Source organism: Culex quinquefasciatus, chromosome 1 (genome assembly GCF_015732765.1).
Source record: "Culex quinquefasciatus strain JHB chromosome 1, VPISU_Cqui_1.0_pri_paternal, whole genome shotgun sequence".
Lineage (NCBI taxonomy): Eukaryota > Metazoa > Arthropoda > Insecta > Diptera > Culicidae > Culex > Culex quinquefasciatus.
In genome coordinates, this window is record NC_051861.1 from 62,237,644 (window position 1) to 62,251,926 (window position 14,283).

General features: G+C 39.8%; 1 protein-coding gene across 1 annotated transcript in view; it reads right to left on the reverse strand.

Annotated features, from left to right (window-relative positions):
* LOC6051267 (E3 ubiquitin-protein ligase UBR1) overlaps positions 1-14,283 on the reverse strand; it is a 162,464-nt gene that overhangs the window by 12,151 nt on the left and 136,030 nt on the right. The window contains 3 exon segments of the mRNA XM_038250665.1: positions 7,465-7,612; positions 7,615-9,143; positions 9,206-9,456. Coding sequence (XP_038106593.1) covers positions 7,465-7,612; positions 7,615-9,143; positions 9,206-9,456 — 1,928 coding nt within the window.

Consider the following 14,283-nt stretch of genomic DNA (forward strand, 5'->3'; position numbering starts at 1 on the left):
ATGTATGTGTGTGGAGTCCATTAACAAAATAAGCGAACCTTGTTTGACAAATGTCATAATTGATAATGTTTTCGTCCAAATGGAGATTGATTGTGGATCAACGGTAACAGTGATGGGAAAAACTCAATATTTCAGACTTTTTGACAAACCTTTGAACAAATGTGATAAACAGCTTTTGGTAGTTAATGGAAATCAACTCAATATTGAGGGAGAGACAGATGTTTGTGTAAAACTAAATGGTTTCAAACATAAGTTGAAATTGCTTGTCTAATCTAATCTAATCGAACACAAGCGCAGCCAGTCCGAAGAAAGCATCCTGGAAGAACTTGTGGTAAGATTACGCCTCAAGTCCTTTCTTGTCAATATTAATGATTACAGTACATCCGAGTTGTGTGTGTGTGTGTGGTCCAATCCAATACCCGCTAACCGGTAGCGATATTATGGGAAAGCATAGTTTGTATCAGACTTTGTATATGCCGAATGCTGATACAACTTATCTCAGTCCCGGGTATTAGGTGGTGATAGCCCTCGCGCTGCTTCCAACGACCCGTTTCAGAATGACAGAGCTCCTTGCGGTCCAATTCCGAGGTCGCTGGGCATTGTTCGGCCCCGCCTAAACATAGAAGCAAGCATCTGAAGGAAACTCGATCTATATTTAGACTTCCAATCCCGTCAGGCAAATCAGGGATCAGCGCGTTTATAATATGAGAAGATAACATGTTTCAACATTACGGATGATTTCACTGCTTGAGTGTAAACCTTCTGATGGCCGACTGCTTAGCGTCCTAGACCACCAATCCAGAGGTGTGAGTTCGAATCCCACCTGCTTCATTTTCGTTTTTTTTTTGTTCATATTCAAAGTTCAAATTCCTGATTCCAAATTTCAAAGGTACCGGCCGGGATTTGATCCCTGAACCTTCTGCTTGTGAGGCAGAAGCCGTAACCATTAAGCCACAGAGCCGGTTATGATTACAGTACATCCGAGTTACCCCGAAAATGTATAGCAAAAATTAAAGCGGCCAGGCCTACTGCGTTGCATTAACCGCAGAGACAGATTCTGTGAACGGATCACATTTCACAGAATCATCAGGGGAGGAAGGATGCGTGGACATACCGTACCAAACGCTCCGAATCAGTTGTGGTGTGGTGTGTTAGTGTAAATTTGGCAGATAATAATATTTAAAGGAGGGGGTTGGGAGGGGGAGGAAATGAGGATAGGAGAAAGGGAAGGTGGGAAAGGGATAATATGGATATATCATTTGATCAATAGAATATTATATAAAATAAGAGAAAAAAAAATCTTCTATCAAATAATGGTAGATAAAATGGATAGATCTCACCAAATCAAGATTCAGATTCAACGATCCATAATAAACCTCCTTCACAAGCAAAATTCCGATCCATCGGCTTGGTAGATTTCGTAGGGATCGGAACCCAACATTCCAATTTCCTTGGAACAGCTTCCCGACGTCTTCAACGATATCGTTTCGTTTTCGTTTTACGGAGCAAGGTGGGGGACGCGGCCTCAAGTCAGTCCAAGTCCGGTTTCTTGTGGAAAATAGGGTAGTGGCCGAACTAGTATTGCATACCAAATGAACACCACCGGAAGATATAGGGGATCGGGAGGGGGGAGGTGAAAGAAAATTAGTGTTGATGTGAGTAGTAAGAACTTGGATGATTTGAGCAGTCACGGTAATCTAAGTTTAACACTGAATGAAGAAAATCTGAAATTGTGATTCAAAGTAAGAAGGCCCGGAATAAATTAAATTATTAGTTAATTAAATAAGAAAATGTAACTAATCGGAGATCTATACAAAAGAAACCTATGATGTATTCCAAATTCAAAGGAAATAAAAAATACTAGAGAAAAAAAGATGAAAACTAACTGCCGACCTGTCACGTCCGTCAATAGTCTTGTCGTACATTACAACTAGAAACAGATCTGCCAATGAAATGTTACACTTCGTTCAAATCAACTAATCATTTAAGTCCAATTATTCATCTACGGAAAACTATCTAACTTTAATCAACAACCTAAACTAAACTGTCTGAAAGTAAATTTAATCTCAAATCCCCGAATGTTTTATTATAACGCCAAATAAGGTAAAGGATCTTGTTTTTAAACCAGTCTTGCCGCTTCCAAAACCAATAAACATAAATGAACAGTTCATAAGTTGAACACTAGTAATTAAGACGACTATTTCATGCCATTCATTTCATTAGGGCATAGAGCTTTGCAAACAAGAGTGCATCTCTATTATACCTTATGTAAACTGTCATTTGAGTGAAGGAGACACACTCCTGTTCACAAAACCCATGCGCCCTTTTGAAATGTTAGGCTCCATTTGATCGTCAAGGCTCCAGTAGACCCTCGATTCGCAACAATGGTCGATACAACCATAATCCGAAAACCGTTAGTTCAACAGATTAACGAATTTTGTCCGATATCATCGCACTATTGATTGACCGAGACTCTATGGAAATTTTGACATATCAAAATGCTACGTAATAATATTTTTTTGAATAAATTTCAAAATCTATTCTATCCTACAATGCCTAGAAGAGGCCTCTGTTTCTGTTGTGAGTAAGCGCTGGTTTCAGAGTTCATTTTCAATTTAAAAGGGGTGGGAGACGACTAATTTGCTTCATGAACTCCTACTCGGCCTTGGGACCACCTCTTAAGACACTGATGGCTCCTAGCTAGGAATTAAACCTAGACACAGCGTCGAGGCCCGCTTCGCATGGCAAAAATGTTGGCTGGGGGGAAGTGATATTATCACGAAATTTTATTTTAAAGCCAACATTGCTAACGGCGTCGAGGTCCTTACTCATGCCCAAGGACGTCTTCAACGATATCCATACGAAAAGAAAGTAGAAATCCCTTCTGGACCAACACTCGGAAGACTTCACACTTTCTGCAGAAATGTCCAGTTCTTCGCTTTGGCAGCTTACACCTTACAAAGTTTTCCGCGGATGATGACATTACAACCAACTGTCAGAAAAGGCAAAATACGGATCTAATATCTGGTTTAGACACTTTAATTTTCTAAAATTTTCCTAGAAGGTTAATTTTAAATTCGAAAAAAAAAACATGACGCAGTAAAAAAAATTCACGCCCGCACGCACCGATTACTACGATCTATCCTTTTTGTGACAAAAAAAATGTTTTTGCCGTGCTGTATATGTTAATTTCATAAAAGTTCAACATATTTTTAAACGAGCCCAGACAAGCTAAATATGATTATCAATGCAGAAAAAGGCATTTAGAGTGTTTTGAGTTGATAAGATTCTATTTCCATGGAAATTTTCCAGTTTTATGAAAATATATATTTTTTGCCCCCTGATTTTTTTAACCAATTTTGAAGGGGGGAGGAGGTGACATAAACTTTGAAAAGGCCTAAAGATCATTCAAAATCTAGCGCATTTTATGATGAAACTTATTTTAATGATAATAATAAGAGCATTATTTTTGGTGAAAAAAATTAAGATAAGACATTTTTATTCATTTTGAGTGATTATTCGCCCATACGATGCTTGAGAATATTTTTCATAATTTTATTTTTGACAAAGAACTTTGTCCTAAGGTTTCTATACGTGGTGTCAATCCAAAATTTTCGCGAAGCGAAAACGTTACGTGACGAATTCCCCTCTCGGCAAATTTCTTTTTGGTGCACGCCGGTTGGATGAACGAACGTTTCCCAATCAGTCAATCGAGAGACGTGAGATTGATGTATCTAAAATCACCCCACTCCACCTCATAATTTTCGGATCGTCGACGAGCCAACAAAACTCGGCTCGGTCGGTCCCGAAAATTCATTCTATTGCTGGACGTCGACGAGAACACATCAGAAGCAGATGGCCTGGTGGCCCGGTAGCAGACGGCCTGGAGGTCTGGGAGTAGATGGCTTGGAGGCAAGGACCAGCTAAGACATGGCAGTCGCGGGAGTCGATCATTGGAACTGGCCACCACCTGGACTGGAGTGGCCGGAGGCCCCAGGGATGTTCCGATGGGGGGACATTTTCCGGACCGTAAGAGTTGGGGCAATATGGGTATCAAACTTTATGGTTTTTGATACTGGACATGAAATTTGACATTTCGGCAGTAGTGACCACAATCCGGAGTGGCCGGAGGCCCCGGGGATGTTCCGATAAGGGGACATTTGCCGAACCATAAGAGTTGGGGCAATATGGGTATCAAACTTTAGGGATTTTGATACTGGACATGAAATTTGACATTTTGGCAGTAGTGGCCACCACCTGGAGTGTCCGGAGGCCCCGGGGATGTTCCGATGGGGGGACATTTGCCGGACCGTAAGAGTTGGGGCAATATGGGTATCAAACTTTATGGTATTTGATACTGAACATGAAAATTGACATTTCGGCAGTAGTGGCCACAATCCGGAGTGTCCGGAGGCCCCGCAGATGTTCCGATGGGGGGACATTTGCCGGACCGTAAGAGTTGGGGCAATATGGGTATCAAACTTAATGATTTTTGATACTGGACATAAAAAGTTGCATTTGGCCATTATCTGAAATTAAGCAGTTAAAATATGCTAATGCTAAGCAGTTAAAATATATTGCTTATTAGGCAGGAAGTAATAAATAGACTACTGCAATGCACATTTTTTTGTGCCACTGTGAAAATCTGTTTCTGGAAATTTAGAATAACTATCTCGTAATCATTAAGAGCCCTGTAAAGGGTAGTTTTTAATGTCTTCACTTCGATTTCTATTTCAGCTCCACTTGCAATTTCCGTCCCCTTAGTTCGATAGGACGGTTATTATAAGGGGGGAATTTGGACCGGACATTCTAATCGAAAATTTCAACAATCATCTTGCAAAGTTCTTTGTCATACTGGTCATGTGTAACATAACCACCATTCAGGTAGTTATCGTTTGAATTGCAGGAAATTTGAAAATAAAAAACCCAAACAATGATTTGTTATGGGCTCCCAATTGACAGCTAGTGCTTTTGTTGTGGGCTCTCATTTGACAACCGTGCTAATGTAGACTGTTGTCAGTTTGCTTTGGATGGAATAGGGTTGCCATCCCCCCGATTCTGCCGCATGGTTTGGCCGTCATCTTCGGCCGTCGGTGTTAATTTTAATTTCACCGAGTACTGACGATATCCAACAACAACATTATTTCAATCAGCTGTTCTGCCCATGTTCGCATAAATGTCCCATATGCAAAAACAGCAAGCTGAGAAAACGCATTTGCAGTTTGTCCCATACATAAGGCTACGTGTTAAGTTTTCGCGAAAAAACTGGATTTCCTCCTGATTTCTAGAAAAAAATGCTGGATGTTATAGGCTCTTTTGAAAGAGCACACAATTTTGAATCAAACTGCATCAATAACTCGAAATCGATGAAAAGGCATATGGGACATTTATGCGATCAGGGGCAGTGTTGATGTTTACAATCGGCTTGATTGTCTCACGCATACACTGACATGACACATGACAGTAATGGGTTTGTATTGGTATGTTTGGGCTGCGCTTCGGCATAAGCTCACCAGGCAGCGCTGGCGTCGCCGTGATTTGGTGGTTTGATGAAGGACGATGAATTTCAAAAATTATTTGTATGGAGAGTCACGTCTGTTTGTCTGTGGTGTGTGTGTGTACCTGTGACGGTTGTCTTCCGCGAGAGGACTTTTATGCCTCGCGGCGTTATTCCGACACCCGAGAGGTGCTCCTTGAGGACGGAGGTCGGGCGGTCTTGCTACCCATGCAAGACGATCTTAACAGCGGTCTTCTGCACGGGGTCAAATGTGTAGAATTTGAAGTTTTACGCTTCAATTTCTCCACAGCCAGGTCGAAGTTCTTTTGGTCAAACGTGAACACTTGCACTGACGATTTACCTATTTTGAGGCAGTACACGAGGCCTTCCAGCTGCTCGTCAACATCGTCCGCCAACGTGTCCAAAACAAAAATTGGTGGTGGTCGTCGTTCCTTTGGAGTAATTACTTTTTTTGGCATCGGCACTTTTTTCCGTGCACGACCATCGTCGTCGGTACTGCTACCGTCGGTGTTGTTGTAGCTGCTTTCCTCGTCACTCAGTCTCGCGAACTTGTTACTGGTGGGAATGTTGGCGGATGTTGATGCGCCATCGGTCGACGGATTGCCGGAAGTAGCTGAACGGAGCCTAATAGGGCTGCGATCCTGGACGGGGTAATTGGCGTGTAATAATTTCGGGTCGAATCCTTTGGCGCACACACTCCCCGGCGCGATGGCGGAAGACGCGGCGTTGGTTTGTTTACCTTTTTGCACACGGCCGGTAGACGAACTTCGCGGGTTTTTCGAGGCCGCACTCGAACTGCCACGGCCACGGCCAGCCCTTGGCATGCTGGTGGAGCAAACTCGCGGCTAATCACGGTAAATTACGGCGAAAAATATCGAAAAAACGACGGAGCACTGAGCACTTGACTGCTGCTTGCACTCGTGCGTACACGGAGGTGAACAAATATTTTAACTATCTCGGATTCATGTCAATATTTTTAACATCAAAAGCCCTTCTTTTTATTCGGAAATTGAATTCCAAAACCATGAGGACATAACAGTGAGTAAATTCAATTCTCTAAAAAATTTACAAAGGATCAAAAGCGATACGACCTGGTTCTAAAAAGTATAAAGTAAAATGTCAATTTAATTTTTAAATAGTAACCAAGTTAGCACAATATTATTTGGGCTTAAAATAAGCCCAACAAACAGTTTTCTTTTGTTAAGGATATGTTTTTTTTTCTGAACATCCTGATGAATACTTTTAAAATTCAGTATAATATTCTCGATTTCATTGGTATGTTTTCAAACGAGCACTTACAGTGAACTCACTTTCATGAGCAATGAACTCCAATGCATGTAAACAGGAATCAGGTAGCAGGAAATAGGACGCGAATGTAACGAAAATGAAGGAATTCGACGATAAATGGGAGAGAATCGAGCGAAAAGAGACCGGAAATGGAAATTTTTCCTTCAATTATCTTTCGTTTATCACAAACGATGAACGTTTTGATCGAACGATGAACGTTTTGACCGAAAGATGATCATTTTGCTTCGTGCGTGTTTGAAAAGATCTCAGTGAAAAAGATAATATTCAATAACTTCCCTTGAATTTCGATATGGATGGCAGAGCGATTGCTCTATTTTTCCACATTCCCCACGCTAATGATTAAGTCTTAAAAATACATTTTAACGAGATAAAAAAAGTCTTAATCATAATTTTAATTAATTATTTGCATAAACAGAAAATTATAATAGTATAAAAATAATAAAACGTAAAAATAAAAGCCATTGGAAAGAAAAATGCTTGTAAAAAATGGTTTAACATTGAACAGGTACTTCATTCGGGCACGAATCGCCTCTGCGAAAAAGTGAACAACCACCGGGGGTTGAGTGTATTTGGTTCCCTTTCTATCACTCTCACGGTCGCAATAATACCTGATTTGTCTAACCACTGCTTCGACTAACCTGAACGATTGAGTGAGGCGCGGCAGTTCCGGAGGCGGGCAACATACAAGCACATTTTTCTCCTTACAGCGCTTTCGTTGCGCTTCCTCAGACTTTGATTTGTCTTCCTTGCTAAAGTGATAAAAATACATATTGTACCAGTTAAAAACTGCGACTTCAACTTGTACACGCCCTTCATATCGCTTCTGGTAGGTTTTTCAAAAGTCGCAATTTCATCGATTACGTTCTCCATGCCGGTTTCGCTGCTCGTGTCTTCATTCAACGCACGGTTTAGCTCAGAATGGGAATACGGTTTTATGCACAATTGCTGAACAATTTCCTTTTTAATGCGGTCATCTTCCGTTATCATACCGATTCCAGGAACGTAGCGTTCTCCGACGATAATAATCAACAGTTCGAGCAGTTCGTCCACCATGTTAATAGTCTGTCGAGTTGTATCCTCTTCGGGATTTGTTGTATTGGCTGGCTCAAAGTTGTCATATGTCCATTCGATAAGGTTGAATTTGCTTAATATGTGGATCAGGAACTCATTACTCTCTATCAGAGAAGCACCAATTTGAAGAATAACAATATCACGATCAAGCATCTCAAAGCGGCATTTTACGTTGCGATAAAAGTACAGTTGATTTAAGAGAGAATAGCCATTCCTCCGCCACATTCCAGCATAAACTTGCGATATCATAGTTCTCGTGCAAAGCACCGGTTCGATGATCTGTTCTGGGGTAGGTTTATCAGTTGACGACGTCCCAACCGTGTCGAAAGTCAAATCAAATTTTTCAAAGTTAACATACAATCCTGCCAAAAAGCGCGTAAGCGGTAGATGAATAGACACGGGCTTCGATGCAACATCGTACATCAGGCACGACGCACTGTGGTCGGCTAGTTCTTTCATCTCGACCTTAGTTTCGGATACGACAAACTTGATCTCGGTCAGTGCCGCCAGTAACATTCTGTAAACTTTCACAAGTACAACTTTATCTGTACTGCACCAGTCCAATACCAGCGTTATCAAATGAGACAGTTTGAGATGAAGTGTAAAAGCTGTTTCCCACTCTGGCTCGTACTCCATGTGTTGGCCAAGCTGACGCGTTACAGCATCCATACCCTGCATGCACTTTAGCAACCGTATGAGAATTTGCACACCGTGAAGAAACCCCGTCCTTAGCTCCTGAGTCCACACTTCCGGCTTAAAGCTTAACAAATATTTCAGGTCTATTAGGATGTACGAAGCTCGTTTGAAAACATTCATTGTAGAAGTATTTTTCGCAAACTGCAGCTGCTTATTTTTCACATATTTTTCAATTGATTCCGAATAAAACGTATGCATCAATTTGAAAAAAGCCAGGTCATGAGCAATCAAATGATGTGCGATAGTTGGTACGGTGAACAACTGCACGCTCAAAGAAACGACAGAAAAAGAGTGATAATGATCGTCTCTGATAAAGTCTTGCATCAAATTGGCGTACAACTTCGTGAACATTACAGCCAAAGTTTTTTTGTTCTCGTACTCCATCAACATGCCAGAAATCAACAATCGATGCCAACAGGTGCGAGCCGACTTCCACAGTTTATGATCGTTGCTTAAAATCTGTTTCAGATGGTAGTTAACGTTAGCCTCAACAACAATTCTGCAGAATGTGGACCTAAACGACGAATGTTTTGTTAGGAAATCTTGAAACCTAAAACGGGTTAAAAACAAGTTAGCTTGTTTATACTTTGCGCTTAGAAGCATTACACTTACCATCCCAGCAACATCATTGCCAAGTGCTGGTACGCGACTTCCGACTTGTGAAGTACAGTAACTTTCAGTGGTGAAGCCTTTGCAGTCATTGTTGAGCGGATGACTTTATTTTCAATATCCTCTTTCAATTTTTTACATATCTCAAACGTAGCACACTTTACAACCGCCCTGCCTTCACGATCGATGCTGGTAACATACTCAATCGCCTCCTTTTGGGTGCATTTCACCATGGAGGTTAGGGTTTGAATTACCTAAAAGAAATTTAAAAAATACTAATTAGTAATTTTACATCTTTTATCAAAGAGAAATTTTCAAAAACATCAGCATTCAATCTTTTGCAAATCCTTTCGATCAATTCTTCGCAATCTGGTCTGTCTATAGTACAGTAACAAGGCTAAAACAGCTGTTCCACTGTTAATGTTGGGGCCTCGTTGCGCGGTGGTTAGCGGCTTCGGCTGCCGATCCCTAAGTTACCATGGAGCGCGGGCTCGATTCCCGCCTTATCCTCCTGACGTTCTATCGAATGGGGAAGTAAAACGTCGGTCCATTTGCGTAAAAGAGGTTTTGGGTGACTCACCACACATAACCTTCGGACGCCTAGAAATGAGCAGAAAATTGGAACAGAGACCACAAAAGACCCGGAGGGCCCGGGGGTCGATAAGGTGGATTGCTTTGCTTTTTAGCAGTTCCAATTCGCCCCATGTGCCCCGTTTCGCCCCAGATGACGGTTCTGCTTCTTTGAACATTGAACATTTCAACCTTTTAAACAACACCACGATTATATTTCGAAAGAGTGTTTTGTTTGATAATTTTGAAGAAAAGTCTTGATCATGAAATTGAAATAGAAAAATTTTGAAAAAAGATCACTTAATCACACATTTTTTGTAACATTGAAAATGAGATCCATATTTTCCAAGATAATGTCAATAAAAAAAAATTAAGTACCTCATAGGGTAACATTACAATAACAACATTTTTTCCTAAGTTTAATTTTTGGCAAAACTAAAAGACAGGTCGAAAAAATAATGTTAAATAATGAAACTTTAGAATCTTTTACCAACCTATTGAATTTTTCTAAGATATGGTAGTTTCTTTCTTTCTTTTCCAGATATGAGACAAAAATTTAAAGGAAAAAAGGACAATAATCTAAAAAACGGTACACTTTATTTAAATTAATGAAATGTTGTAAACTGGAGCCGAGGGAGGTTCTGTTGTGAATTCTAGGTAGAATTCGCCATCACCCAAGACACGAAGGATAGACCATGTCTTGGGGGGTGAAAAGATGATAGGATTTAGTGATAATACCACAATTTTAATATTTGTATTTCTCTCTTATTTCAGAGGATGCCTGGTCTGAGTTCTAAGTGTTGCAGAAGCCTTCCGCTCTACACAATAGAGCCTTCCTTCTATTATTTCCTGTATTTTGAAAAAGGTGATGCGCCTTATGTGGACATATAGTTTATCACACTTACTCCATAAGGTGTGAACGTGAAATGCTGTATGTTTGCAATTGGTGCATTGGCTATTTTCAAAACAAGCTAGATTTTTCCTATTATTTTAAGATAAAATTTAGTAAAATCTATCCATCTATTTATTTTGCTACAACTTGTCCCTTACCTCACAAACGTTAACTGCTCTATTCTTCAATCTTGGAATCGCAATACAATATTGTAGAAATGTAACTGCTGAAAAAAATGGTAAGAATTTTGGGCATAACTGTATAAATATGATTAAAGGTACGTTTAATCTGTTTTATTATATATACTATTACACAACATCAGTTGTTTTCTTGTAAACTTCTAGTTGCAATTTGGTAGTTCTGTCTAGTTGCAAAATAAGGTTTCTTCTTTCTTCTTTCTTTCTGTGTTAGTATGTTATTCAATGTTCGATTTTATTTTACATTGTACTTATCCCATTTTTTCTCTTTTTCTCTTTCATGTACCTTGCGAGCATACGATGACCGAAAAAAGTCATTGTATCAGCCAACACACGTGTATTTTTCACAAAGCCGCAAAACAGAACAAGTATTTTTATAAGTGAATAACAATCGGTCGTTGAAGCTCAAAAAATGTGAGAACAATATCGCGCCGTGGTTTAGTGATAATAAGGCGAAGAAAGTAGACGACGATTCCGCATGAAGACTATAGCGGAAATTATGTGTTAATTGAACAATGGATGAAAGTTTGAAGTTGACACTTTCAAAAGGGAATGCAATAGTAATATTGCTAGGTTTGATAGTGTCAAAAGGTAAGATCAAGGAATAAGGATTATATGAAACTATATTGTCATAATTGTTGTATTCACTGAAATATCTATCCGCTTTCTACCCCCAATGTGTCCTGCACTGGGGGTGCCTGGGGTAACTTCGAGTTGACCTGGGCCGCCCGAGGAATTATGACGTAGGTGGCTCGTGTACAGGTTCACTCACCTCTCCTCGCGGCAAGGTTTTCCGTAGGTCTACACTCGAACATGCAACATGGGACAGCATGAATTTTCAGCTGAAGCCGGACGAATGTATTCCAAAATTACAGAATTACAGAATGCAAGCGATTTTTCTCATTTAAATATTTGATGTCAATCCATCCAGCAGGGCAATCTGGCCAAATCAAAAATCTAAACATGGTTTTAGCATGTACCAAAGTGGTGTGTACCTGTAAGGATTTTTGATGTACTTCAAAGGTTTGATAAGTAGCCTTGCCCTGCTGGAAAGATAGCTGTTTTTTTAGAAAACGTCACCAAATCAACTTCTTTATTACAGAAAAGTGATGTACCGTCAGTGGGGGTGACATTGGGTCTGGGGGGTGAGATTGGGTCAAAGTGATTTTTTACGGATTTTACCATTTCTCAGGTTCTTCTCAATGAAAATGAATTCTTTTGAAAGGGTTGTGTAGGGGACATCTTAAGATGACTTCGCTGAAAAAATCTCATTCCTAGAACAAATCCTGTTATTTTGGCAGATGTCTAAAGTTGGGGTACGTTTTTGGCCAAAATGACCTCTCGAAAAATCATTTCTCTAATATTTTTGTAAGAATTGCTCGAAAACTACCCAAATGTTTGAAAATCTCCACTTCAAACATTGTAGCGTGTTAATACGATTCCCTCGAACAAGAAACACTGTTGCATGACTTGTTGTTACCATATCGTTGTATTTGAGAATCATTTTAGTTTCATTTGACCCATTGACACCCCCTCTAAGGGGTGAGATTGGGTCAATTTTCAAACAATTGGCATTTAAGGTAGTGTTCATCAAAATCCACCATATTTTGGGAAAATGTTAGTAAACTATCTTAGAACAAATCTACGTTGAAAGATTTTCCATGTTATTTAAATTGTTTTTGTTATTAAGAAAATACGAGAGGTGTATCGTTTTTTGACCCATAGTCACCCCCACTGACGGTACCATCGATGTACCTAACGAATCTGTGTTCAGATTTTACCTAAACTTCTTATAAGTAGTACTTCCCTTTATATGTGTTAAATTTAATGGCCTCATATCTAGGCTCATCAATGTTACTTCCGGGGTACCTCAAGGCTCTCATTTAGGCCCATTACTTTTTATTCTTTACGTAAATGATGTATCCTTTATATTTAAGCATATCAACGTTTCGATTTACGCAGATGGCATGAAATTGTTTATGAAAATTAAAGACGAAACTGACGCTTCAAGATTCCAGAACGAAATCAACATATTTTTTGAATGGTGCTGTCGTAGCCTTTTACAACTTAACATTAAAAAGTGTACATCGATCTTGTTCAGCAGAAAAATAAATAAGCCAAATATAAACGTAAAACTAGACAACCAGATAGTTGAAACCTGTTCAAATGTTAGAGATTTAGGAGTCATACTTGATTCTAAAATGACTTTCATCGAACATTACAACACGATGGTATTCAAAGCAACTAATATGCTCAACTTCATAAAACGATTCAGTTATAACTTTAAGGACCCCTATACATTGAAAACATTGTTCATAACTTATGTTCGCTCTATTCTTGAATATTGTAGCGTCGTGTGGAGTCCACACATCAAAACACACGAAACCCGTATTGAATCAGTGCAAAAACAATTTTTACTATTTGCTCTTCGTAAACTAGGGTGGACAGTGTTTCCTCTTCCTTCGTATATTGCACGCTGTATGTTAATAAGCTTAGAAACAATTGTAAAGCGTCGTGAATTCGCTTCTCTCTCGTTCGTAAATGATCTTATTGCAAACCGAATTAATTCTCCAGAGTTGTTACAAACATTAAATTTCTATGAACCCACACGCGTATTGAGAGCACGTGAGCCTTTCGCATTGCATTTTCACAGAACTGACTACGCTAAACACGGGCCCATGAATAGAATGATGGAAACTTATAACAAATATAATAACATAATCAATTTCACAATGACAAAATCCACCATGAAAAAACAGTTCTACAATCAAAGATAGATGTTCCCCCCTTGTAATTAGAAACTAAGCAACGATCATGTAGTCTACGTATGTTTGACGAATAAATAAATAAATAAAGTATAAAAAGTCCATACTTAAGTTGATTTAAGGTGTATTCACATTATACCGCATCCGCATCCGCAGCCGCATCCGTATAAAATTTGACAGTACGGACGCACAGTGCGGACGCGATTTCTTCAATGCATTTAATATGCAGCCATTCACACTGTTCCGCATCCGTGTACGGATCCGTACTGCGGATACGGATGCGGAACAGTGTGAATGGCTGCATATGAAATGCATTGAAGAAATCGCGTCCGCACTGTGCGTCCGTACTGTCAAATTTTATACGGATGCGGCTGCGGCTGAGGATGCGGTATAATGTGAATACACCTTTAGGCCAACTGTGGAACAATTTATCGATTTTTTTTATATAAAGTACCATGCGCCTCCTTTAAGGCTAGTACACTGATCGGAAGGAAAGGGGTCAAGAAACAGCTTTACGAACAGCAGAACAAAGGAGAGGGAGCGATTTTTGGGGCTTTTCTTCACCCTCTCTGACTTGCTTGCGCTGCCGCTGCTGCCCATTTGATTTTTTTCTTGACCGGTTCCTTCCGAAGTGCGTATACCGCTTTAAAATGAAAT